General features: G+C 43.3%; 3 protein-coding genes across 4 annotated transcripts in view; 1 reads left to right on the forward strand and 2 right to left on the reverse strand.

Moving 5' to 3' along the window:
* Window positions 1-13956, forward strand: part of LOC134670107 (essential MCU regulator, mitochondrial) — a 117484-nt gene extending 103528 nt beyond the window's left edge. Inside the window, exon 2 of the mRNA XM_063527797.1 lies at window positions 13059-13956. Within this exon, the coding sequence (XP_063383867.1) occupies window positions 13129-13395 (267 nt within the window). The 5' untranslated portion in view covers window positions 13059-13128 and the 3' untranslated portion in view covers window positions 13396-13956. The remainder of the gene's footprint in view (window positions 1-13058) is intronic.
* LOC134670063 (ADP-ribosylation factor-binding protein GGA2) lies at window positions 654-12968 on the reverse strand. Of its 2 annotated transcripts, none has more exons than XM_063527733.1 (8): window positions 12737-12968; window positions 12361-12659; window positions 6250-6513; window positions 5126-5336; window positions 3714-3983; window positions 2679-2802; window positions 1471-1951; window positions 654-976 (listed from the first exon to the last, which is right to left on the reverse strand). In XM_063527733.1, exons 1-8 carry the CDS (start codon window positions 12771-12773, stop codon window positions 767-769), a joined length of 1896 nt encoding a protein of 631 aa, XP_063383803.1. In that variant the 5' UTR covers window positions 12774-12968; the 3' UTR covers window positions 654-766. The 2 variants fall into 2 exon arrangements, with proteins under 2 accessions (XP_063383803.1, XP_063383802.1); XM_063527732.1 differs by having other exon boundaries at window positions 2679-2805.
* LOC134670113 (protein flightless-1) overlaps window positions 13534-23928 on the reverse strand; it is a 35305-nt gene continuing 24910 nt past the window's right edge. The window contains exons 23-24 of the mRNA XM_063527802.1: window positions 22320-22433; window positions 13534-15581 (exon numbers count right to left, since the gene is read on the reverse strand). Coding sequence (XP_063383872.1) covers window positions 15447-15581; window positions 22320-22433 — 249 coding nt within the window. The 3' untranslated portion in view covers window positions 13534-15446. The remainder of the gene's footprint in view (window positions 15582-22319; window positions 22434-23928) is intronic.

Genomic DNA, 23928 nt, shown 5'->3' on the forward strand with positions numbered 1-23928 from the left:
GAAAGGCCTGTGATGATGAATTTCGAATGCGTCATGATCTTATTTCTCTCTCTGGTTTAAGTACTTTATGGATCATTTATCTAGAAGATAAACGCATTTCTACCAATACAAAAATGAAAGCACAGCTTTTTTGTATTTTTTTTTACATCCATACACATATTTTGTCGTTCCTAGTACAGTCAGCAGCAGAAGTCGCTAAGCGGGGAAGGTGTTCAAATTCCAAATTGTGTATTTTGTCTCACATTTCACTTAAATGAGAGAGTGAGACTCCATCCTAAGTTAAACTGTGTCATCAATATAATCTGTCAAAATTGCGGTTAAAACGACTCTACTACGTCATATCAATGTTTAAACTAAGGACCTTACATTCAAATGACATCCAGGCCATCCCGTCGAGGAGCGGAATACTTCCAGCATAGACTAGGAATCCACTAGACCAAGTTTAGAGCAATTATTTCATGAAACCGATGATGCCAAAAATACGGGGGTGCGCGGGACGAGGTGAGCGAAGTCCCGTGCCGTGATTGGTCCGTTCAAAGACACGGACGTCACACAAAGACAGTTTCGACTCGAACATGAAGTAAATTTACCGTATGCGTGGCAGAGGGGGTAGCGCGACTATGCTCAGTCTGGAGGATTTGTCTGTGACTTCCAGACACGTCTTAGACCAGGCCGCGACGCTCCAATAGCATCGAGATGCACAGTTCAGGAACACCTGGTATGGTCCAGTTTGAATGTATGGTCCCTAGTTGTAAGACCGAAACTATTATATCTCGTCAAGTGGCAACCTGGCGACCTCGCCAAGCTCAGAGCAGGGCTCATCTTGTGAAGAGTAGGTGATGACAAACTTGAGGTTGACGGGCGGGTTGGAGGCGGGGCGAGCGATCAGCATGACTTGTTTCAAAGATGGCGTCTCGTACGGGTTGTAGCGGGGCAGGGACGTGCCGGTGGGTTGGAGGAGGCGGACCTTGCAACCCTGAAATTTCAATGTGTTATGATACTTCTTCTTCTTCTTCTTTATATTTAAGAGCTGTGCTCTTGTCGGTGGAGCAATCTCCAACTCGTCCGATCCTCTGCCAACTCCTTAACCTTCTGATATGACACGACCTGGACTTTTTCTTCCATGTTCCTAAAGAACATCATAGAAGGAAAAATAGAGGGAAAGAGAGGAAGAGGAAGACCAAGAATCAATTACTTTAACCAAATAAAAGAAAAAGTCCAGGTCGTGTTATGATACAATCAATGTTAAATTTGACGGATGAGAGAGAGAGATATATGGAAAAAAGACGTGATGCTATAGTGAATTATAACTCATGTAAGTTTCTAGGGATAACACGAGATATTTTACTGAATAAATTTGAACTTAAAATGTCATAAAGTCCAAATTTCTTTAATTTTTTCTCGCCATTTACCAACTTCTTATCCGTGTACTTTATCTTGACTAGTGCCAAAAGACAAAAGGGACATTACCTTTGGCACCACAGGCTGGAACTTGTAATCCTCAATCTCATGATGGCTATTATTAGTAGTCACCACCACAACAACACTGACGTCTCTCCTCGGCTTGTCCTTACAGAACTCCAAAGTCACCGTCACTCCAGCATCCTCTTTATAAGCCACCATCGAAGGCACCTGACTCGGTGTGACACTCCCCAAATCTACGTATACATCTGTTAACGGCTCTACCGTCATATCTTTAGTTACCGGACTTTTTATTTCCTGTTGTTTCTTAATTTCTTCTTGAGCACATGCATTCTCTGATATATCAACCATAACATCGTCGTTAGGACTTATAGGTTGGTTTTCTGTGCTATTTTTGATTTCTATAGAACTGGGTTTTTCAGGTTTTTTGGTAAAGAAGTCTAAGTCGAAAACGCCGTTCTTTGGTAATTCGCTTTGCTTTGGTGAGAGCTTTTCTAATTCATTCATTGGGACCTTTTTCACTAGTTTACTGGAACAGAAAAATGAAAAAAATTAAAGCCGGCGACAAAATGTACAGTTGACAATAATAATAATAAAAACTGAATTTCATTTTCACCATTGAGATTAACCCCTCAACTAAAGTATCACTGACGCGATATTCCGTCAACAGAAAAGTTCCCTCAATTCCCATGGACAAAATGCAGTATAGCAAACCAAATTTTAGTCCTATACAAAATATATGAGAAGTCTAATACTGGGACTTAAAGGGTTTTTACGTTGTCTATGTTGGGGACTACAGAAGTTAAACTATCTATCCCCTGTTACATGTTTATTAAATTAAAAAAAAAAAATTAAAAATATTTTATTTCGGACAAGATATCCATATTCTATACAACATAAATAAATTACAAAAACACACACAATAGATTTCCAAATGTTATATGTTGTAATTAATTTTTTCAATACCGTGACAAACAAGCGCCTGTTTAAGCACCGCCACCTCACGCCGACGATGTGCCTCGAGCGGTATCACAAGCGCTTTGCCGACATTAAGGGTCGGTTGAACGAAACTGTTCGTATCGTTAAAGAGTTCGCTAAATTTTTATGTATGGAAAGTTTCATAGTAAAGGGCCGGGGCGCGCCGGCTGACGTTGATCAGTCTGTCAAATGTGGTTGGTGCAACTGGCCCTAAGTAAATGTATATAAGTGTTACTCTGATACTGTGTTAAAAATTATGGGACAATAAGCTAGGATACCTGTTAAAATTGTCAACTCGTTTCGCGCTGTCGGGTAACGACTGTCGAAGGAGTTGCGCTCCGAGCGAGTCCAGCTCGTTCCATCCTTCCGTTTTTGTGGCTTTTTCTCCGAGAATATCGACGTCTTCTAACAAACACAAGATTATCATTACTGGCTATACTAAATGCCATGTCCCCCCACATATAGACGTGTTTGCAGATAGTGTTGGTGGATTTGGCCAAAAACTTTTAATTTATTTAAATAATAATTGTGTGTAGTTTTTGTAAGGTTTTTTTTTTTAATTGATGTAATTATAATTGAATTCTTAATGATTATGTATGTATTATGAATAATTGTCCAAGTATATAAGCGACTTGGTTTTTATTGACTGTAATGCTTATATATTTTGTAAATAAACAATAAACAATTAGTACAGTCTCCATCAGATATATATATCGGAGCGGTATGCTATCAAAATCGTTGCAGACTTTTCTTGGTCTAACCAGGGGTGCAAAACTCCTCGCTTCGGGCAAACTCGGCTCCGTTCGGCTCAGCATTGCTCCGAGCAATTATTAGGATTTGCATAACTTGACGTGCCTTTGCGTGCACGACCACAGATAAGATAATGGCTTGAATTTTGATAACCCTAAATATCCGAAAGGGATAGTGCCATATATTAGAAAGGGACAGCATGATTCGACCCTGAACCGCTGTCAAACTTCGTTTTTGTAGATAGTTTCCTTTCTGTACGGTAGTACTATTATTTATTCTGAGTTCTAACTCTAGTTCACTGTTGAGTGACATTCAGTGGCGGAGTCTTTGCCGCCCTAGGCCCCAGGCCCTGTAGCCGCCCCTTTCAAGGCACCCATAATATTGACTACATTTCGATTTATTTCTTGTTACCATCAGTGAATATTTTGTCACAATTTGCCGCCCCTAAATATCTTGCCGCCCTAGGCCCGGGCCTACTGTGCCTTAGGGCAAAGCCGCCACTGGTGAAATTCATGAGTCCACTAATTGTGGTTGGTGCAACTGGCCCTTAGTAAGATACTCACCACTTTCCTTCCCATTAGACATAAGATTCACTGGTTTCAACGGCTCAGCAATATTACTAGGTCCATCTTTGGCAGAAAATATATCTCCGAGCTCATCTATAGCCGGGCTTTGGACCACATTGGGCTTATCGTCTGTTGGAGCCCCGGCGAAGTCTAGTAGACTGTCGTTGGTGGGCTTCTCGTCTGTTTCTTTTTTGGTTTGTTGCTGCATGCATTGCTTGTATTGCTCGCCCACTTCGTCTAAGAGATCAATTGAACTTAATATGTCATCTGTAACAAAAATTAAAAGATAAATATAAACGCAATTGCAAGTCGTGTTTTAGGGACACAGTTCCTCGCATTTTCCTTTAGACAGGAGTTGAAAACAAATTAGAACATGGAGAGGGAGTCCCACTAAAACAAGCGGTCGGCAACCTTTTAGCAGCCAAGGGCCACATAGTAGTTAAAAAGATAAAGCGGGCCGCACTTTGTTAATATTTGTGACTTGATCAGACATAGTCGTTTGTCAACATTACATACAAAGTAGCCAGGGGGGTTGGTTGGTTTTGGTAGCCGCAATTGAAAGGTTTAGATCATTGAAAAGGGTTGATTTAAATGTTTAAATAAGATTTATGAGTGTTGACTGAGTCAGGGTCGAGTGTAGAGTCAGTCCACACTAAGTTAGTCGTGAACTAGTGAGTCATACTAACGTTTAACTAAGGGGGCCAGTGACTAAAAATACTCGAGTTAAACCATCAAATTTGTAGCTTTGATCTTCTTCTTCTAAGTCGGTCCCTCACTGCTGAGGATCGTGACTCCGCTTACTAATTTTTCCTATGGCAGCTCTCCACTTCTCCCTGTCGGTTGCTTTGTGGAAAGCGTTGCTTAGTGTGATGTCCATCTGGGCGGATATTTGGTCACACCATCTCGTTGGACTTGGTCCTCTAGGCCGTCTGCCGTCCACCTTTCCCATGACCACAAGTCTCTCCAAGTTGTCAGGGTCTCTGCGAGCTATGTGACCGAAGTATCTTAGTACTCGTTGAAGACAGATGGTGGATAGTCTAGGTTCCTTTTCCAATTTGAGCTGCGCTAATATGGATACATTAGTGCGGCGTGCCGTCCAGGGTATTCGGAGCATGCGCCGCCACACCCACATCTCAAATGCGTCGACTTTTTTCCGAGCTTTGATATAGGGTAGATTTATCACGGAAATCAATATTAGGAAGGAATGTCTTAGGGCCTCCCCCACATCTGGCGTCTTTCGAGCGTCGGCGTCTACAATTCTATGGCCGCTGCTCGACGCGACGTCGACGCAACTGCGCAGCGACGTCATTTTCCATAGCGCTGACCAGACGCCGACAGACGCCGACGCTCGAAAGACGCCAGATGTGGGGGGGCCCTAAGTATTTGAATATGTTTAGATAGCAAGATACCTAGATTATCCTGGCTAGTGGTGGCTGCCGCGAGGCGCTGCAGCGTGGGCCGCAGGCGGGCGCAGCGCGCGAACAGCTCGCGGATGAGCTGTAGCTCGTCGGGCGTGGCGGCGTCAGCGTGCCGGAGCATGTCCCGCAGCAGTCCGGCGCTGTCCAGCGCGCACGCCACCTCGTGAGCGCGCCGGAAGCTCGCCTCGGTGCGACGCTCCTCCTACAATGTAGGGTAAAGCGTATAAGTACGGTAAAGGGTAACCCATCTCATTACTAAAGTTGATGTGCTCTTTCTGCAGCAAGGGTGTATAAGTAGGGGAAGGGTAACTCATCAAATTCTTAAGGCTTATTTCTAAGTCGTCTCCACAGTGAGGGATATTTTTAAGTGTGTTTGTTACTGTAACACTCTACAACCATATAATAATTATTTATTGATCAAATAAGTAACACAGCATTACAGTATAAAACCAAGGCACTGTGAAATTACAAAGTAAAAGAAAAGACAAAGAAAAACAATACACATAAAAATGAAATTAACTAAACATTAGATTTGGGCGACGACGTAACGGCGTGGCTCCGTAGCGTCGTCTGATTATATTTTATTACAATTAAAATCAATGAATGCCTGTATGTTTGTCCATTAGGCAATTTTATCATTATTAATTTCTCAAACACAACTTTGAAATATGAGAATTAAATTTTTATTCACTTTACTGACACTGACCCTTTTCAAGAAGTTAATCAAATTATTTCTACATATATTTCAATGCTTTGTAACATAGGTTTATTGAACTCAAGATGTTACTTATTTTGGAAAATAATTTTAATTTTTTTGTGGCTTTGAAAAATAGTTTGTATAGTTTTTAATAGTTTAAAGAGGATCATTAAAGTAGATCAGTTTTAAAAGTTTAAAAATAAAGTCATGGGTGTGGCCAGCTGATGGGTTAGGGGTGGGACAGTTGATATGGCTGATGGGCTTGGGGGGGGAGGACAGTTGGCATGGCCAAGGGGAAGGAAAGGGACATACATTTAGGTACAAATTTTATTCTCTAGGAGGTGGCACCTGACTCCCCTGTCACCCCCATGACACCCTTGAATAAAGTTTGGGAATATAACTATGCCACGTAACTTACTTCTCTGACCATACTCTTAATTAGCCTATTAGCATGCTGTAAATCCTCAGGCTTCTTGCTCTGCAACAGCTTCTGTAGCAGCTTAGATTTCTCCTCATCCTCAAATATGGCATTCTTATTCCGAGGGCTAACCACCACATCTTCAGGGGGCAGGGGTGGAGGAGTCTCTTTTACCACCCCTTGGTTTTTCAACATTTCATATGCCACCTTAAATTTGGATTCTTTTGGGTATTCAATTGACCAAGCATGAAGTAGCTGTAGTACCTAAAATATCATTTCTGTATGAGGATAATTAATTTCAACATTTATTATGTGTTCCGTACTCCACATCGGATATCTTCATTGAGAGAGTAACGCGATCGTTGACCAATGATGCCGCTAGCGTCTATGTAGTCGCTCCGCCCCACGCCGTGACGTAGTTCCGCTTCCACTTCCTGCGAACCGTTGCTCGCTTCCCGCCACTCGCCACCGCCATGTCATTGTTTCGTCGACCGTCTTGACCGATGGTCCGCAAATATTTTTTGCGTATATTTTTGCAGCATGGTGCTTTAACATTTCCGATCCAAAGCTCGGTCGATTAAATAGTGAGATATGGCAGAGATCGCCACTATTAGTCTTTTGGCGGTCTCGCGATCGAAGTCATCGAACGGTGCTTTTCGATTCTACCCACTTTTTTCTTGCTAAATTAATTTTCACATTCCATGCTGCTAAAATCGTTACCGTTAACTCGCATTTTCGAGATCGAAGTAGGAAGTGCGTCAGTGGTTTTTGTTAACAAGTGGTAACAAGTCGCTCCGCATCGGAGAGGGAACGTGCGGTCATCGTGCCTGCGGCGGCGGCGGCGGCGCCCGGGCGGCGCGGCGGCGGACGGCCTGCGCGCGCTGCTTTCGGGCGCCGCGCTTCGCTGATAAGGAGGTTTGGATTGTCTCGAACCATCCGGTGAGCCAGTTTAAGATATTCTAATTTTATTGGCGTTCAGAAGTTACTTCGTCACTCGCGGAGGGTTCTCAGGCAGTAGCCTGGGAGTACCTCGTGTTGTTAGTTGCGGCGCGCCCGGGGCGCCCCGTCCCCCGGCGCCCGCCCCCGCCCGCGCGCGCCTCGCCGGCGCCGCGTCTTCTGCTGTCGTCCAAGGTGACTCCGAGACACCGCGACGCTGCGGGCCACGGTGGACACCGCTCCTGTTACTGCAGTCGCGGTGCGGACGCCTCCAGTCCGCGGGACTCCGAGAGACGTCACACGCCCGCTCCTGTTGCTGCAGTCGCGGTGCGGACGCCTCCAGTCCGCGGGACTCCGAGAGACGTCACACGCCCGCTCCTGTTGCTGCAGTCGCGGTGCGGACGCCTCCAGTCCGCGGGACTCCGAGAGACGTCACACGCCCGCTCCTGTTGCTGCAGTCGCGGTGCGGACGCCTCCAGTCCGCGGGACTCCGAGAGACGTCACACGCCCGCTCCTGTTGCTGCAGTCGCGGTGTGGACGCCTCCAGTCCGCGGGACTCCGAGAGACGTCACACGCCCGCTCCTGTTGCTGCAGTCGCGGTGCGGACGCCTCCAGTCCGCGGGACTCCGAGAGACGTCACACGCCCGCTCCTGTTGCTGCAGTCGCGGTGCGGACGCCTCCAGTCCGCGGGACTCCGAGAGGCGTCACACGCCCGCTCCTGCTGCTGCAGTCGCTGTGCGGACGCCTCCAGTCCGCGGGACTCCGAGAGACGTCACACGCCGGCTCCTGTTGCTGCAGTCACGGTGCGAACGCCTCCAGTCCGCGGGACTCCACGAGACGTTACACGCCCGCTCCTATTGCTGCAGTTGCGGTGCGGACGCTTCCAGTCCAGCGGGACTCCGAGAGATCCGCGTGGCTCTGCGCGTCATACGCCCGCTCCTGCAGCTGCGGGCGCATCGCGGGTGGATCGCGCCAAGGTGAAGGCGGACCGCTTCTGCGTCCCGACTGCTCGAGCAGAAGGAAGGTAAGTTACGTGTAAGCAGTGGAAAGGCTACGAGTACAGCGACGATCGCCGCGTTGGTTGCCGGCCGTCATGACGTCGCTGGTGACCTACGCGCCGGTGGTGGCCACCACGATGGCACCGCCGAGGGCAACAGCGTCGCCGTGATGATGCGTGCAACTACGAGCCTAGCCATCGGCGCCTCCCGTGCCGGTAACGTCCGTCACGCGCACCGGCGCCTGTCGAGCTGGCCGCCACGACGGCGCCTCTCGCACCTGAGCCTGGCGACGGTGGCCGCCATGATGGCGCCGCCCGCTCGATGACACCGCCTGCCCCCCGAGCTGGCCGCCACGATGGCGCCTCTCGCATTACGCATCGACGCGGCGGCGGCGGCTGCCACAATGGCGCTGCCCGCCACGATGATGCCGCCCGTCACGATGGCACCACCACCTGCGCACTGGCGCCTCTCGAGCTGGCCGCCACGATGGCGCCTCTCGCCTCACAGCAGTGCCTCCCAGACCAGCCAGCCAGACGGCGACCGCCTCATGCACCGGTGCCTCCCGAGCTGGCCGCCACGATGGCGCCTCTCGCCGCACGCACCGGCGCCTCCCGAGCCGGTGGCGGCGGCCGCCACGATGGAGCCGCCCGCCTCACGCGACAACGCCTCTAGAGCGGGCCGCCACTATGGGTCCTCGCCTCACGCACCAGCGCTTCCCGAACCAGTGGCGGCCGCCATGAGCCGCCCGGCCTCAGGCACCGGTGCCCCACCCCCCCCCCGAGCCGGCCGCCACGATGGCGCCCCTAGCTTCACGCACCGGCGCCTCCCGAGCGGCGGCGGTTGCCACAATCACGCCGATGCTGTCCACCGATGCTGCAACTACGACGATGTCGTCCCTTGCTCGCTGGGCGCCACAGTATCAGTTTTGTCCTGTCCACATGGTTCCATTGAGGTACGCAGGCGCCTATAGCTATGGTGCAGGTATAGGTATGGTATGGTACAGCACGAACAGACCGCTAAGCTCTTGGTTTCGGTTAAAGAATCCTCCGGCGACGGCAGACAAGGTCGTAAAGAGCCCCGTCCTAGCGCGGCTCGACTGCCCGGAGTTGAAAGCGGTAAGATATGTCGATACTCAGAGGAAAATACGTCGTGTTCCCGGGCTTCATAAAGGTGCTGATCGACTTCGCTGTGTCGCTTCGAAGCTCCTACGACTTCTCGAGGCCATGGAGTGGTCCAACCGGAGAACAGCTAGCGACAAGGCCCTGTGCGACCGCTCGAAACCGAGGTGAAAGGCATCGAAAAGGTCTGCAGACTTCACATAATTATCTCTACTTGCTCGCGCTCTCCAGCTTAAGTTCCGTCTTACAAAGACGAACTCGTGCGAAAAGCCATAATAAACAAAATGGGACAAATAAACCCGCTGCGCCTGAACAAGCTTGAGTTTCCGGTGCTAAGAGAAAGGGGCCAGGAGGACTCCAGCAGTTTCCATCTGTCTGTATTCGACTTTATCGAAACAGTTTTGTTACGCAAAGCGCCAAAATCGATTTTAGACTTGATTTCATCAGTTCGATTTCCTTAAAAGCATGCTACTAACTCGATGCCCTATACTAACTCGATATAGGGTGTCTCTTCGGATAAAGCGAATTAGACCATCACGCTCCTAGACATCACGTGGGACACGCGGCACAACACACCGATTGAAAGTTTTCTTTTTCGCGACATACAGGCCTGCCTTGCTGCAGAGTTTCTCGCAGAAATGAGACTCAATGCCTTCTGTTCAGTCTCAAATTCGCAAACTTTAGTTCATGGAGGAAGGTGAAGCCTTCGCAGTCCCCAGCAACACGGAGCTGCCGAAAGCCTCGCACCACTTTCTTCCTCATCTTATGCAAGCAGTCCGTTACAATCTCCAATATTGGTAGACAATGTACGAGGTAAGGCCCTTTCAGCGAAGAGTAACCGTTAACGGGCCGCATCTGCAGCGCTGACGACAGAAGTGTAAACATACAACCGCACCGGTACAGTATACATAAAACGACGGCGACACTACATCCCTTCCGTTACTACGGCTGTCGCAAAAACTGCTGATGCCAGCAGACCGTCTACAGGTCGCGCTGGTTGCTTGCTACTTGCCAGGTCGGTACAACCCCCGAGGGCAACGGTTTATCAAGAAGTCACTGCGCGCCCGAGTGGCAGCTGCGCCCAGCAGCCGCCGAGACTGTCTTCACCTGACAGGCGCCTTGTTGGCCGGCCTCCGCTTTCGAGAGCCCTCGCACTGTGCCACGGTATTTCTTAACAGACTCATTGAACTGCTACCACGACCTTTGACAGCTGCCTGTGAGACTTGGCATGGATGTCTCCACCTCCCAGCCTAGTCTGTGTACTGCGACGGCGTGATAAGGAGTCCTAAAGCAGCTGTGGTAAGCTTGCAATTTACTGGCGGTCCTAGTGAACACAACGTCAGACCGCCCTCCCTTACGAGTCAACGACCTTAAGAATGAGGCGTAGCTCCTGTCAGATAGGACGCTCCAACACCGAGCTGGCGGGATCAGGAGTGACGTCCGCTACTGGCGTGACTGGCGCATGCATATAACATGCCAAGGTCTAACGCTACGTAGCGAACGAAACGCAACTGTCTAATATGGAAGAACCGGATATTCCCGATTCCGGTACTGTGTTTGTATAGAAAACAGTAACGGGAGCCCCTAGATCGTCCCCTTGTCTAGGCTGCATGTACGGCCACAATGTAGAAACGGTCTTTATGGTGCATCAAAAATAAGATAAACTGCCAGGTACCTCTATCCAGTGAAGTAGCGAGCTATCTCAGACGTCTATTTCTATTATCCATGTTAGCTTTCAGAACGATACTCGTTCATAAGCCTCTCACAAGTGCTGTGTATGAACCACTATCGGACACTATGCCTTCTTCCAACGCCATTAATAGCGAGACCAGCGCCTCCCAAAGCACCAGCTTGGGACGCGAGACATCTACTTGCCCTAATTTAAATAGCCCTACAACGTTAGGTACGTTAGAAGAAGTACGATAGAATAGCTGCCGCACTTATGCTGTTAGCATCAGGCCGCAGGGTCAATGACCTTACTCTACTACACTGTAGCCCGGGCAATTATATAGATAACTTTAACGCTATTATTTTGTGTCCGAAATTCGGCTCTAAACCAGATAACGTGTCTTACCGACTGGACTCTTAGAAGCTCCGGAATAAAGTATAGACCCAGTATAAGTAGGTAGTCTGGGTACGTCACCTTGCGAGAATTACACAAAATGTTAGGGGACACTTCGCTTATTTCTTTCAGCCACAGTCTCATCCAAGCCGGCCTCGCCTACGATTGCTTTTGATCCACGATGTACTTAATAACTAAATTGGCTGGAAAGCTATTCACTTAGCGATATTTTCGCTTATGTTAATTGGGAACATGACTCGCCGAGATTCTGCGGATCGGATGCGATTTCGAATGAGAATTCTCTTAAACCAGTTTAACGTCAGATTCGAACCTGAGATTACAATTTCAATTCTCAATTTCCTGTAATTCACATTATAACGAGTCACTGTGATTTCATGGGTTGCAATATGGTGTATACATATTTATTCGTTCTCTGAGTTCTATGACAGTAGGTGTAGCCCTATCGCTTGCGCGCCCGCTAACTCGCCACCAGGAGATAATAAACAGGTCTCAATGAAGATATCCGATGTGGAGTACGGAACACATAATATAAAAATTTTACCTTCCAATAAAATTATTATTATGTTTCCTATCCACATCGGATATCTGAGTAATGCCTTCCTGGCAGGCTACTAGGCTACTTTTATGCCGACGGTACTTCTCCTCAACAATGACATGGCGGTGGCGAGTGGCGGGAAGCGAGCAACGGTTCGCAGGAAGTGGAAGCGGAACTACGTCACGGCGTGGGGCGGAGCGACTACATAGACGCTAGCGGCATCATTGGTCAACGATCGCGTTACTCTCTCAATGAAGATATCCGATGTGGATAGGAAACATAATAATAATTTTATTGGAAGGTAAAATTTTTATATTTTCCTGTATCAGGAACTAATTTAATATAATAATATTGCCTTGGGATTTATCTGAGATAAAACATATACTACATACTTACTTAAATATTGACTATTTTTTAAATAAATTTAATGAAATAGCTTACCTTCGTTTGAACTTCAGGTGCTGTCCTATTAGCAAAGTATTTAGGCGACACTAGTTTTATCATTTCATTCAGGAACCTAAATTTACCAATTTCCGCATGAAAAGCCGGTCCGCATTTGCGCATGCAGCGGTCTACGGTTGAGAGCGCTAGCAGCGCCTCTCGGGCGTTTTGTGTGTGGATGCGATTTGATAGCGTCTGGGCTGCCAACTGCGGGCCCTCTGAGGAGTCCCGCATCACACTGCAGAATGCCTCCAATGCTGGAGCGTCCGGACATGGCAGGGATTCGTGCGTAGCTTTTACTAAACAACAAATAAATATTGTAACTTATCTCATAAGAAATACGTTAAATCTGATAAGACGATCTTAGTATACTTACATAGTAATGCCTCCAAGCTCACTAGCGTTACATTCATCTTCAAACATTAAACAAAAATATAATAGTTATTGAACTATTGCGAAAAACAATACAGTCGAATATTTTCGTTTTGTTGACAACTTGACATTTCGGTGCTTGCTGAAAAATAGTGTTTGACTAAAATTAACTTTAATTACCTTTCAAAAACCGATATTGATATTAATTAACATCGTAAAAATTCAACCCAAAGGAACAACACTATGGATATATTTGTCTTGTCTGTGGGTTTTTGTTGTACTGTCATCTGTCATTATCACCATTGTCAATACTGTGACTGAGTCAGGGAGAGAAGTGCTAAAAATATATCTCGTTTTCTTGCGAGAGACGGTCGGCTATATTACGTCGCAAGCACGATGTATATCTCACGACTGTCCAGACTTCTCACACAGACCAAGAGTCTCTCAAAGCCGGAGCAGATAGTACAAAAAAGGACGGCAACGACCACCCCAACTGGTGCCATTCTTCCAGAGCCCGAGAAGACTCCATTTGGTCTTCTGGGCATTGTGTGTGCGGTAGTACCTGGTCTACTCATTGGAGCTGCCATTAGCAAAAATATAGCTAATTTCTTGGAAGAGAACGAGCTGTTTGTGCCCTCTGACGACGACGACGATGACGACTAGTTTGCAACCGCCCGTGATGTATTGCGCTCGTAGAAATAACTTTTTGTACATACTATCTTCAATTTAATCTATAAACATATTCTCTTCCATTTATAAACATGAATATATTACACCTAAAATGTTAGTGTATAGTAAAAATGCCTTTTAACAGTTTATTTACTTTATTAATAGATTTTATGATACAATTGTTACAAAAGCTACATTAAATGGGTGATATAATTTGTGCTAAACTGCTTTATTTAAAACTGTTATTGCACATCAATCATGACATTTGAAATTTTACTCTTTAATAAATTAAATCTTATTTACATGATTACAGGATGAAAATCAATTTATATTAAATTCAAAAATATTCCTATGTACATTTAAATTAATTGTTAGAATTTGATACATATGTAAATGCATTATAACAAATGCATACTTGTCACAGAGTACACAAAAAGAAATCTCTTCTATGCTAGTCACTGTTACACCCAGTAGCATTAGGGTATAATCTCAATCTCATACTTGTGCTTAATATTTTAAGTGAAGATGACAAATAAAATGACTTTATAAATGGCATGATTCAGTCTTTCATTGCTATCAAATATCTGATTCCTTGCTAATGTCTTTTATGGAAGCCCAGTTGGACATCATAATTGAAAATTGTGCAAATCTCTACTGAAACTAAAAATACTTATATATTATCATTTTCAAGGCGATTGTTACATGAAATCTAATACTGATTCCCAATAAAGATCAAAAACATTTGGACGGCAACAAATTTAGGCTTTGCATTTTCTAGCCAGTCCTTGATAACCATGATACAATAATAGTGACCTGGTTTATTAGCCAGGTCCACACAGAGCGAGCATATGCGTGAGGAAATTGCCTTATATATTTTAAAATTGTAAAATTACTACCATGAGGAATAATGTAGTGTCAGTAAAGCATTTAACAAAAACCTAGGCTGGACATGGACAATTGGCACTTTACTCTGAATATAAGGAACAAGACCAGCTTTTACGATTATGAGGCATAACCACGCAAAACTTAACCTTTTGAACGCCACAGACGGCAATCGACGTCAACGCAAAATCGTGACAACGACGCCAAAGACGGCATTAGACGTCGATCGTTTTTCGATGAAAATCTACTGAAAGACACCCCACATTTAGGTTGCCATTCACAAAACTAAATTTTACCCCCGTGGCGTCAGTGCCACGGCAAATGGATGCGCCGTTTGGCGTTCAAAAGGTGAAAGTACCTAAACTTCGAATCATAAAATCATAATATACTGTTGAAATAATTATACATAATGATATGAAGGAATTAACTACGTGAAAACAGGTTAAAATAAAGCGAAATATTGATTATATTCAGAAGGTGGGTTTTTAGGAATAGGGCGCATAATGACCCACACGTTTAACGTCCCTTTTGCAAAATATCTCATTAAAAAAAATACCCCATTCTCAAAACGTCCGCTTAAATACCTGTAACATTTTTGCTCTAAAATTTAGAAATAAGAATAGTTTTAATAGGCATAATGTAAATGTATTCTAATTATTCGAATACAGTTTTATTTACTAAATTTAAGGGAACAATTTTGAAGACAAGGCATTAAGCAAATGAGACTAAAAGTGAAAGGGATGAACAAAACAACAAGGATTCAAATTTGTATTTCGAATTATCTTTTCAGAGCTCTGTTTTTGGGGTAAAGACAGGAGAATATAATCAGGAAATGAATGGCTATTCAAAATCTTGTACGCCCACAATCATTGTAGACCAGTGGTTCTTTACCCATGGCTTTCCAACCATTCATCATACATTATAGTAGGTACTGATCTGCAAATTTATAAAAAAAACCTATGTTCTTCATAGGTATTTTAAAAGTAATTTTGTTGAGTGTTCTCTTATAAGGGCTGATTTAGACGACGCACGATACTCGCATGCGATTTTAGTTACATTGCGGACTGTTGGTTACGTCCAATTCGTCATCGCAACGCATCGTCTAAATGAGCCCTAAAGGTTAAGAACCTACTTTAGGTCTATTTTGTGTTGTCTCATACAATTTACTCGGGAGGCCTCTTGTGCTCGCCCCAGCCATGGAAGCACTTGGTAAACCGGCGAGACTCTTTGTTCTTGAGCGTCAGGAACAGCTTGCGCGGGTGCTCGGGCTGAAGGGTCTTCATGTGTTGGATGTATACCTGCCAACATAATGCTATATTAAACCCCAGGTCATTTGGGTCCTACCAGGTGGAGTTATCTACAAGTGTAAGACAACTCGTCACTACTTTGAAAAAATATCGTATCTCACACTGCTACTCAAAGTTGAAACGCAGTAACTCTGTATGCATCACATACATAGTTACCACATTTTTATTTTTATTGGCAGAATAAGACGAGTTTTTTTCAAAGTAGTGACGAAATGCAAAGTTGCATGTTGCCCGCTTTGCTCCGCTATAAGTCAAATGGATAGATCGCTATCACAGGCAGTAAAATATACATTTTAATATACACCATTCATTTAAGAATCGGCGTGTCATAAGAAATTGGAATAGCAGAACTCACGCTTCGACATACTTAATAAAAAAAATTATGTATAGTAGTGTACCCTATGATGGGCGTGGAACCAGTAATGGGACAAAAAACCACAAATCCTGTAAAATAAGTGTCTAAAAGTAGTTTATAAACACTGCCTGTATATTATCATAAATAAGAGTCCTAGAGCTGTTTCAGTTTGAATTTTTATTAAATTTGGTTGTTTTTTAAGAAATTGGCGTCAACCCAAAAGTTGTCGTGTCACTGAAAAAAAATACCACTACGAATTCTTACCAACTTCGCTAAGAGAGGTGAGTTAATTTATTGAATTTTAATTAATTAATACTTGATGAAAACTAAAATGTGTTTTGTTAATTGCATTTACCATGAGATAAGGTATACAACATACTATGTTGTGAGTCCACACATGTAAAAAAATAGTGGTATTTGGCCCAATCCCATTATAGGAGCTGTAAAACTGCATACCTCCTATAATGGGAAATTTACATAATGATGCTTGCCATGCCATCATTTCATGTTTAAACAATACAGAAGTAAAATGTAGTTACGAAATATGTCAACCAGGAGGTATGCTCGGACTTCGGATAAATTAATATCGTTTTTTAGTGTGGGTCAAATCTTGGTAGCCGAGTTTGAGCCACTTTCCCGTTTTCCGATTGAGTTGAAATTTTGTATTCGTAATTAAATATGCAAATCGGATGATAATGCAATATTATGATAACATGGACCAGATCTGATGACCTATTTCAATATTTTATACTGATAGAGTAGTGTCCATTACTGGGGGGCCCATTACTGGAGCTTTGGTGTCCATGACTGGAGAAAAATAGCATAGTTTTAATTTGTTAAGTATGTGGAAACTCATTGCAGTATCTTTGATACAACACGCCTGAAACATGAAAGACGGGTAGGACTTTCATCTTTCAATACGCTAAGCGGTAGACCATTCACATGTATTAGGGAAATATCACAAATACTCCAAATTCCCTCTTAAATGTCCCATGACTGGTGCTGTTACTATACTTATTAATCTAAAAAAAAGTAATAACATTTGTCGCTAGATGTCGCTGTATGCATCCTGAATCGCGCTATCGATGTGCTTCCACAAGTTACGTAAAGTCTCTTGATTCCATCATCCCATCGAAGGACCATGCGTGTTTGCGTGGCAGATTTTTGACGCGCTGTCTCGCAAATACCAGCCAGACATATGCGTAGTTATACAATACATAACGACACGGGTCAGGCGTGGCTCACTCTGCGATTTTGTTGCTTTGCTACAGGTAGCTACAAGTATATCTGTTCCACACCAATTTTGGTGGCTAGCCATAAGCCGCGCGTGGCGCTGTCGCCACCTAGCGGTCATATCTGTCCTGATCGTAACAGACGCGTTTTGTTAGAGAGTGAGTCTTCTGTACCTAGTACTATTATTTATTCGGTATCCGGGTCCGCATTTGACAGCTATGAAACAACGTTAGTTTTATCAAAAAGAATAGATAGTATAGAGGGGTCCTGTCATTGTCAATTTTGTAGTCACGGTACATTTACTGCCATCTATCGACACACGATTAAAACTTAAAATAAAATTGAAAATGTATAAAATAATCAAAATATGTTTACGGATAAATGATTCTTAATTTTTATTGTTCCATACTGACCCATGTTCTTTCACTGATATGTGTTAAAATTGTTAAATACCAAACGGTGTCGTTACCGCCATCTAGCCGAGAATAGGCCAAAGGTACTGGCTCCATCTATTCGAGAATGACTTTTTCTTGGCCGTCCGAGGCACGTTTTTTTCTTACTCTTTATTTATCTTATACGGAGTTATATATATCTCTGGTTTTATATTTAGTATCTAGTTCTAGTAAGCACTGTAGTAAGCAGTGGTGGCCGAGTGGATATGACGCCCGACTTTCAATCCGGAGGTCGCGGGTTCAAATCCCGGCTCGTACCAATTAGTTTTTCGTAACTTATGTACAAAATATCATTTGATATTTACGACTGGCAAATATCAAATGATATTTCGTCACAGAATAAATAATAGTTGTCGCGGAGCTAAATAGATTTAATATCAAATGTAATATTCATATACATATTTATATAAAAATACAAAACCTTGAGGTTGATTCTAGACAAACTAATGTGATCATTCACGGCGCGCAAGAAACAGAAAACAACAATACTGAGCTTATGAGAATAGTTCTGGAAACTTTAAATAGCTTCAACAAGAAATATAATGGTGCGGAATGGGACCGATGGGAGATCAGTCGAGCGGAAAGATTGGGGAAGAAGACAGAAAAGAAGATCAGACCAATAAAAATCACTCTTACACTGGAATGGCGAAAACTAGAACTACTTAAGAACAAAAAATTTCACCCAGAAAATATTAAAATAACAGAAGATTTTCCTAAAGAAGTTCTCGAAGAAAGGAAAGCTCTCATACCAAAACTCATAGAGGCAAGAGAATCAGGGAAGTACGCCATAATAAAATATAACAAGCTCATTGTAAAGGAAAACAACCATACAAAGCAAGATAAAAGGAAAAGAGTTCCTTCTTCCCCCCCTAGTACACCTCCAAACAGCTTTAGCCCAGCCGGACCTCAAGAACGAATCAAGCAGCCAGCTAAACAATCAAAAACTACCCCTTTTGACGCTATGGCAAACAGAAAGATCCCACGAGAGGAAGCGCAGCCACAAAACCTGTAAAGACACACATCGGAAACCGGAAGACACAACACACAAAGGAAAAATTATTAACCAGACAAAGAAAATCCACAATAAACCCCCAATCCGGCTGGTCCCCGTGGGGGTTAGGACCAATCCCTTCCAGCTCCTATAAGAGATAGCTCCAACACTGAAACAATAAGAAATAGCTCCAACACTGAAACATTAAAAAATAAAAATAAAAATAAAATAAAAAATGAAACAAATAGAACTGAAAAGCAGAAGAATTAAGAACAAAAACAAAAGTAGAAGACGCTAATAGAAAGGAATGGAAACAGCTGGGAGAGGCCTATGTGTCACAAGACACGCCGACCACTAATGCGGACAATCAAATATGCTAGTTTATAAGTTAACTTGTTTATATATATAATACCGTTTTAGTTTTTGGCAATAAAGGCTATTATGATTGTGATTATGATATTTATAGCGACATAAGAACACACAATAATTATAGTATGATAGTAACCCGAGAAAGCAAGCTTGTCTATTAATTATTATCTTGCTAGAGTCTCTACTACAACCATTGCATCATTTCTCTCTCTCTTACTGATAACCAGACCAGATACACACTCTGGTGACGGAGGACATGTACTCTCTCAGTCCTCCTCGGGTAACCTCTCTTGGTCTTGCCTGACACTCTGCCTCGGCCTGGCAAGACCCATACATACTATGAGCATGGTGGCGGGGAACCTCTTGTTCCCTGACGGGCCTCCAACCATCCCCAAATAGCTCGCCTCTTCCTCCATAGACACACCATGCTCCTCTATAGGTTACCCTCTCTTACTCTCAGTCATGGCTTCGGGCCTTACGCTAAGCTTGACGCCAGCTGCCTGACAGCCCTATACATGATGCCTCTGGCCAGATACTTTAGGCCAGGAACTAAACTGTACATAAGTCTTATGAAAGCTTGCCATCTCAACATTACCGTCACACCATCGATAATAACTATTAAAGGGGAACCTCACCAAGAGTAGCTGGCTCTGTACACTGCTCATACCATAAGCAGTCTGCACCTGTTTCCATCAGGTCTCCTTGCCTCTCCTATAGGTATTACCTTTTGTTTTCCTCACTTATTCTTCTCGCGCCGCCGTTACGACTCGATATTCAACTATTTCTTTTCGAGCTCAGTGTTACCAGGATGTTAAAAGCGAATGACAGTTACCTGTATTATTGGTCCGTATCGCGCATCATCGCGACAATAGTACTAGGTACAGAAGACTCACTCTCTAACAAAACGCGTTTGTCACGATCAGCACATATATGGCCGCTAGGTGGCGACAGCGCCACGCGCGGCTTATGGCAAACCCCAAAATTGGGGTCGAACGGATGTGCTTTTAGCTACCTGTAGCAAAGCGACGGAATCGCGGAGTGAGCCACGCCTGATTTCGTACCTAAGTTCCGAAAAACTCATTGGTACAAGCCGGGGTTTGAACCCGCGACCTCCGGATTGAAAGTCGCACGCTCTTACCGCTACGATACCAGCGCTTACCATGGGACCACTACCAAAATCGCGAAAAAAAAATTACCCTCATAGAAAATGGACCAGCCAAAATGTATGCAACAACCTCCCTGGCAACGGGAATGTAGTTATTTTTTAGCATGTATACGAAAGTTTATAAAGAGTGAAGAGGTAACAGACAGAAAGAGTTAATCCCACCAAAAACATTCTGTAAAAAACTAGCCAAGTCTCGATGGAGCTGCTTGTTTATCTCTAAAAAGTAATGAAATCTAGACAAAGTCGTGCCAAGTCTAAGGTTCCTTACTGCGATTTCTTTATTATTATAGTTAATGTTGTGTGACTTGGCCGTTGAAGGGTACACAAGGGTACAAAACCAGGTGCTCCATGACACCATTGCACCAATCTGTCGCCAGAACCGCTACCCATTGACGATGGAAAATTGCCACTTGGAAGACGTTGATTCAATAACCAGTCAATTGTAGGCTTGATAAAGCTGCGTATTTCAATAATACTTATGTATGGGCGAGCCTGAAACAAACCCTTCTTTTTGGTGCAATGGCAGATTGGTGCAATGGTGTCATGGAGCACCTGGTTTTGTACCCTTGTGTACCCTTCAACGGCCAAGTCACACAACATTAACTATAATAATAAAGAAATCGCAGTAAGGAACCTTAGACTTGGCACGACTTTGTCTAGATTTCATTACTTTTTAGAGATAAACAAGCAGCTCCATCGAGACTTGGCTAGTTTTTTACAGAATGTTTTTGGTGGGATTTCACTTCTTTTTGTAGTGAAAGCGTTGCGAGACTTGCACCTTTTTACATGTAATGTTTTTGATGGGATCTCATCTCTTTTTGTAGGCAGTCCTTCTTTTCGGGTACTCATACCCATACTATGTATACACATATCATAACTAAACATATCTTCATTCATACTCACATCGTACATCGTAGTGTACCTTTACTTTACTTTACCTACTATTTGTAGGAACTGCAACAGTAACTTTGTAATATCATATATTTATATGGGATTACAAACTTACTTATGCAGTTCTTAGATCTTTAAAACGTGACTGATATTGCAATATTTTTAGGTTTTCCCTTTATGTGGCCATTAAACCCTAACTCTGTACCAAATTTCAGCTCTCTGAGTTTATGGGAAGTACTAGTTCTTTTCTGATGATCATGAGTGAGTTTCATAAATGCGAAACTTTGCTTTCGCTTAACTTCGGAACTAAATGACCTACAGACTTGAAATTTTGGATTTTAAGTATGTGATTATGATTATAGCTTACTGGATGACCAAAATTTCTGCGTTCTGGTCTTATCCAGAGGTTCTCAAATAGGGGCCTGAAAATGCGGCGAAATGGTTCCAGTAAAGGATGGTACGGCAGTGCTTGCTTCGCGCTCGACTTGGCGGGGGCACTGCCGTGCCCCCCGATTACTTTCGCATTTATATTATATAGTGTGGATTGAATATTAATTCTTTTGCTGACCCGGTATCGCGTCGGTGGGAAAGCGAGGAGTTAAACTTAATTTAACCTTATTATTTCTACTCATTTTAATATGACAACTGCGCATTTGTTTGTAACATAGAAGGATCCTATAGAAGTGGTATACGCGTGCCCCCGTGAGGGACAAAACATACGTTGCCCACCATAATCCATAATAAATTTACGGTGGGAAACAAATAAAATGTGAGGCTGTGTCAAGGACAAACAATAATAGCTCTTTAGCTGCTACTCCTATTGAAAGATACATAAGACTATCCTGTTCGGTCGCTTCCCCCCACCTTTCATGCCAGATCCAGTTATACCGGGTGTGGCCTTTAATATGAGCAAAAAATTAAACTGTACGCTGTATTCCTTATACTGACCAACATTTGTTCATCGACTTTTAAAAGTAACTTGTCGTTTGATATTTAATGCACTTTAATTTTTTTTTCTAAGACGCAATGTATTGCGAATTTTGTTATGTTTAAATGCGTGACAAGCAACGTCAATCACAATAATATGACGTGGCGATGGCGTCCATTGAAGATAATATTTATTTTGTATGAAAAATAGGGAGTCTAAATACTTCATAATTTTTAAAAGTCGTAGAAAAAAGGTGTCACCGTTTTAGGAGTACAATCTATGTAGTAATTATTTGCTCATGTTACAGGCCACACCCGGTATACTAAATTCATGGTTTGGAATTACCTGAGCGGACTTGTAGGCGAGCTTGATCTCGACCTCGGAGCACTTGGCGCCGAGCCACAGGAACACCTGGTCGCCGTTGTCCAGGATCATGATGTCGTCGTCCGCCAGGTCGTCCTGACACAACCAAACTCATCAGTACAGTGAAAATAATGAAAATATAGACCGTATCATTCACGAAGATGCGTGCTTTGACTCGTATTGTCATGTTGTTAAAGGTTAGTTTTGACAAATCTGCGCGTCATCGTAAATTACACGAATTAAATGTAGTAAAGAGTTTTGACTTCAGAGAGAGAGAGAGAGAGAGAGAGAGTAGGTAATTACATTTAATTTTAATAGTTTCAACGGACAGACAGACACTGGGACGGATAATATGTGTCGTGTCCAAGCAAAAAGGCCCACTTTGCCGCTTGCCATAAGGACGCTTTGACAGGTTATTCGTATAAAGATACAAGCAGATCTCGTCCTTATGATATGCGGCAAAGTGGGACGTTTGACTAGACTTCGACACATACACGGTGTAACATGAGTAAACCGAATAATTTTAACCACGCATTTCTGAGGTCAAAATAAGTAAAAAATTTAATATGAGTTTAGGTCAATTTCGCCAAAAAAAAATTTTTTTTTGTTTTGTTTTTTCAATTTTTTGAATGTATTTGTACATAAAAAATCATTTTTATTGGTAAACTTGTCACTTAAAATTGATTTTTACATTTTTTTTTCGTATAACCTACTTTTTGCAAAGTGTTACTTGTCACTTTTTGACATCTATCAATAAGGATATTTAGACTACGTCCCATAGCAGCAACATCACCATCAAAAAGGCCTTTTACACTATGTAACAATAAAAACCTGTTTTTTTTAATTAATAATATCTCTGAAACTAGGCGAATTTCAAAAAAGTTTATAGGACATTTTTGTCTCTAAATATGATCAGGAATACGCTGTTAAAATTATTCGGTTTAATCATGTTACACCGTGTATACCATAAACAGGTATATTCTTAGGTTCCCTTTTCTTCAGATTTTATATAAATTCTATTTGTTATAGAGTTAGAATTTAATAGAACCCATCTTTGTAAAATTTTAAACGAGAAATTCAAATTGCATAAGGAGGGGTAACTCAGGAGTGAGATATATATCTTTCTCTTTTCATGAATCACTCTTCTTGTCTTTACGAATCCGAATGTATCAGTATATCCGTACAGCTCTCACTCCCTCAACAACAATTTACTAAAGTGATAAGCGATGTCTCGACCGCGCGTCGACCGAAGTAACACGAAAGAGCGACAGCGGTCGTTCGGGCGGGTTCGGACGAGTCATTCGCTAAATATTCCGCGAGAAGTAGATACAGTAAGTATAGTATTTCTCGCTCACTACTATCACTAGTTTCTCTCTCTCTCTCACACGACACACTCATAAGATGACGTATAGTCAGCAAGCGCCGATACAGTTGCGAGCGGGACAACTGATATATACGGATAAAGATATAAAAGAGTGATACATATCCCAATGATAGAAAGATATATATCTCTCTTTTCTTTTTACTGACCCATTTGGCCCATCCCTAAATCCAATATTGTAGTATTTTTAAAGGATAGGGCCCAAACTTG

This window comes from Cydia fagiglandana, chromosome 13, assembly GCF_963556715.1.
Source record: "Cydia fagiglandana chromosome 13, ilCydFagi1.1, whole genome shotgun sequence".
NCBI classification, from domain to species: Eukaryota; Metazoa; Arthropoda; class Insecta; order Lepidoptera; family Tortricidae; genus Cydia; species Cydia fagiglandana.

What these genes read in the sequence shown, in the direction of transcription:
- LOC134670063 (XM_063527732.1), bottom strand. Translation starts at nt 12,773, where the DNA reads ATGAATGTAACGCTAGTGAGCTTGGAGGCATTACTAT. An exon ending in CGAGTTGACAATTTTAACAG is followed by an intron (nt 1,952 to 2,678) that starts GTATCCTAGCTT and finishes TTTCTGTTCCAG; the next exon opens with TAAACTAGTGAAAAAGGTCC. An exon ending in TCCAGCCTGTGGTGCCAAAG is followed by an intron (nt 977 to 1,470) that starts GTAATGTCCCTT and finishes TTGAAATTTCAG; the next exon opens with GGTTGCAAGGTCCGCCTCCT.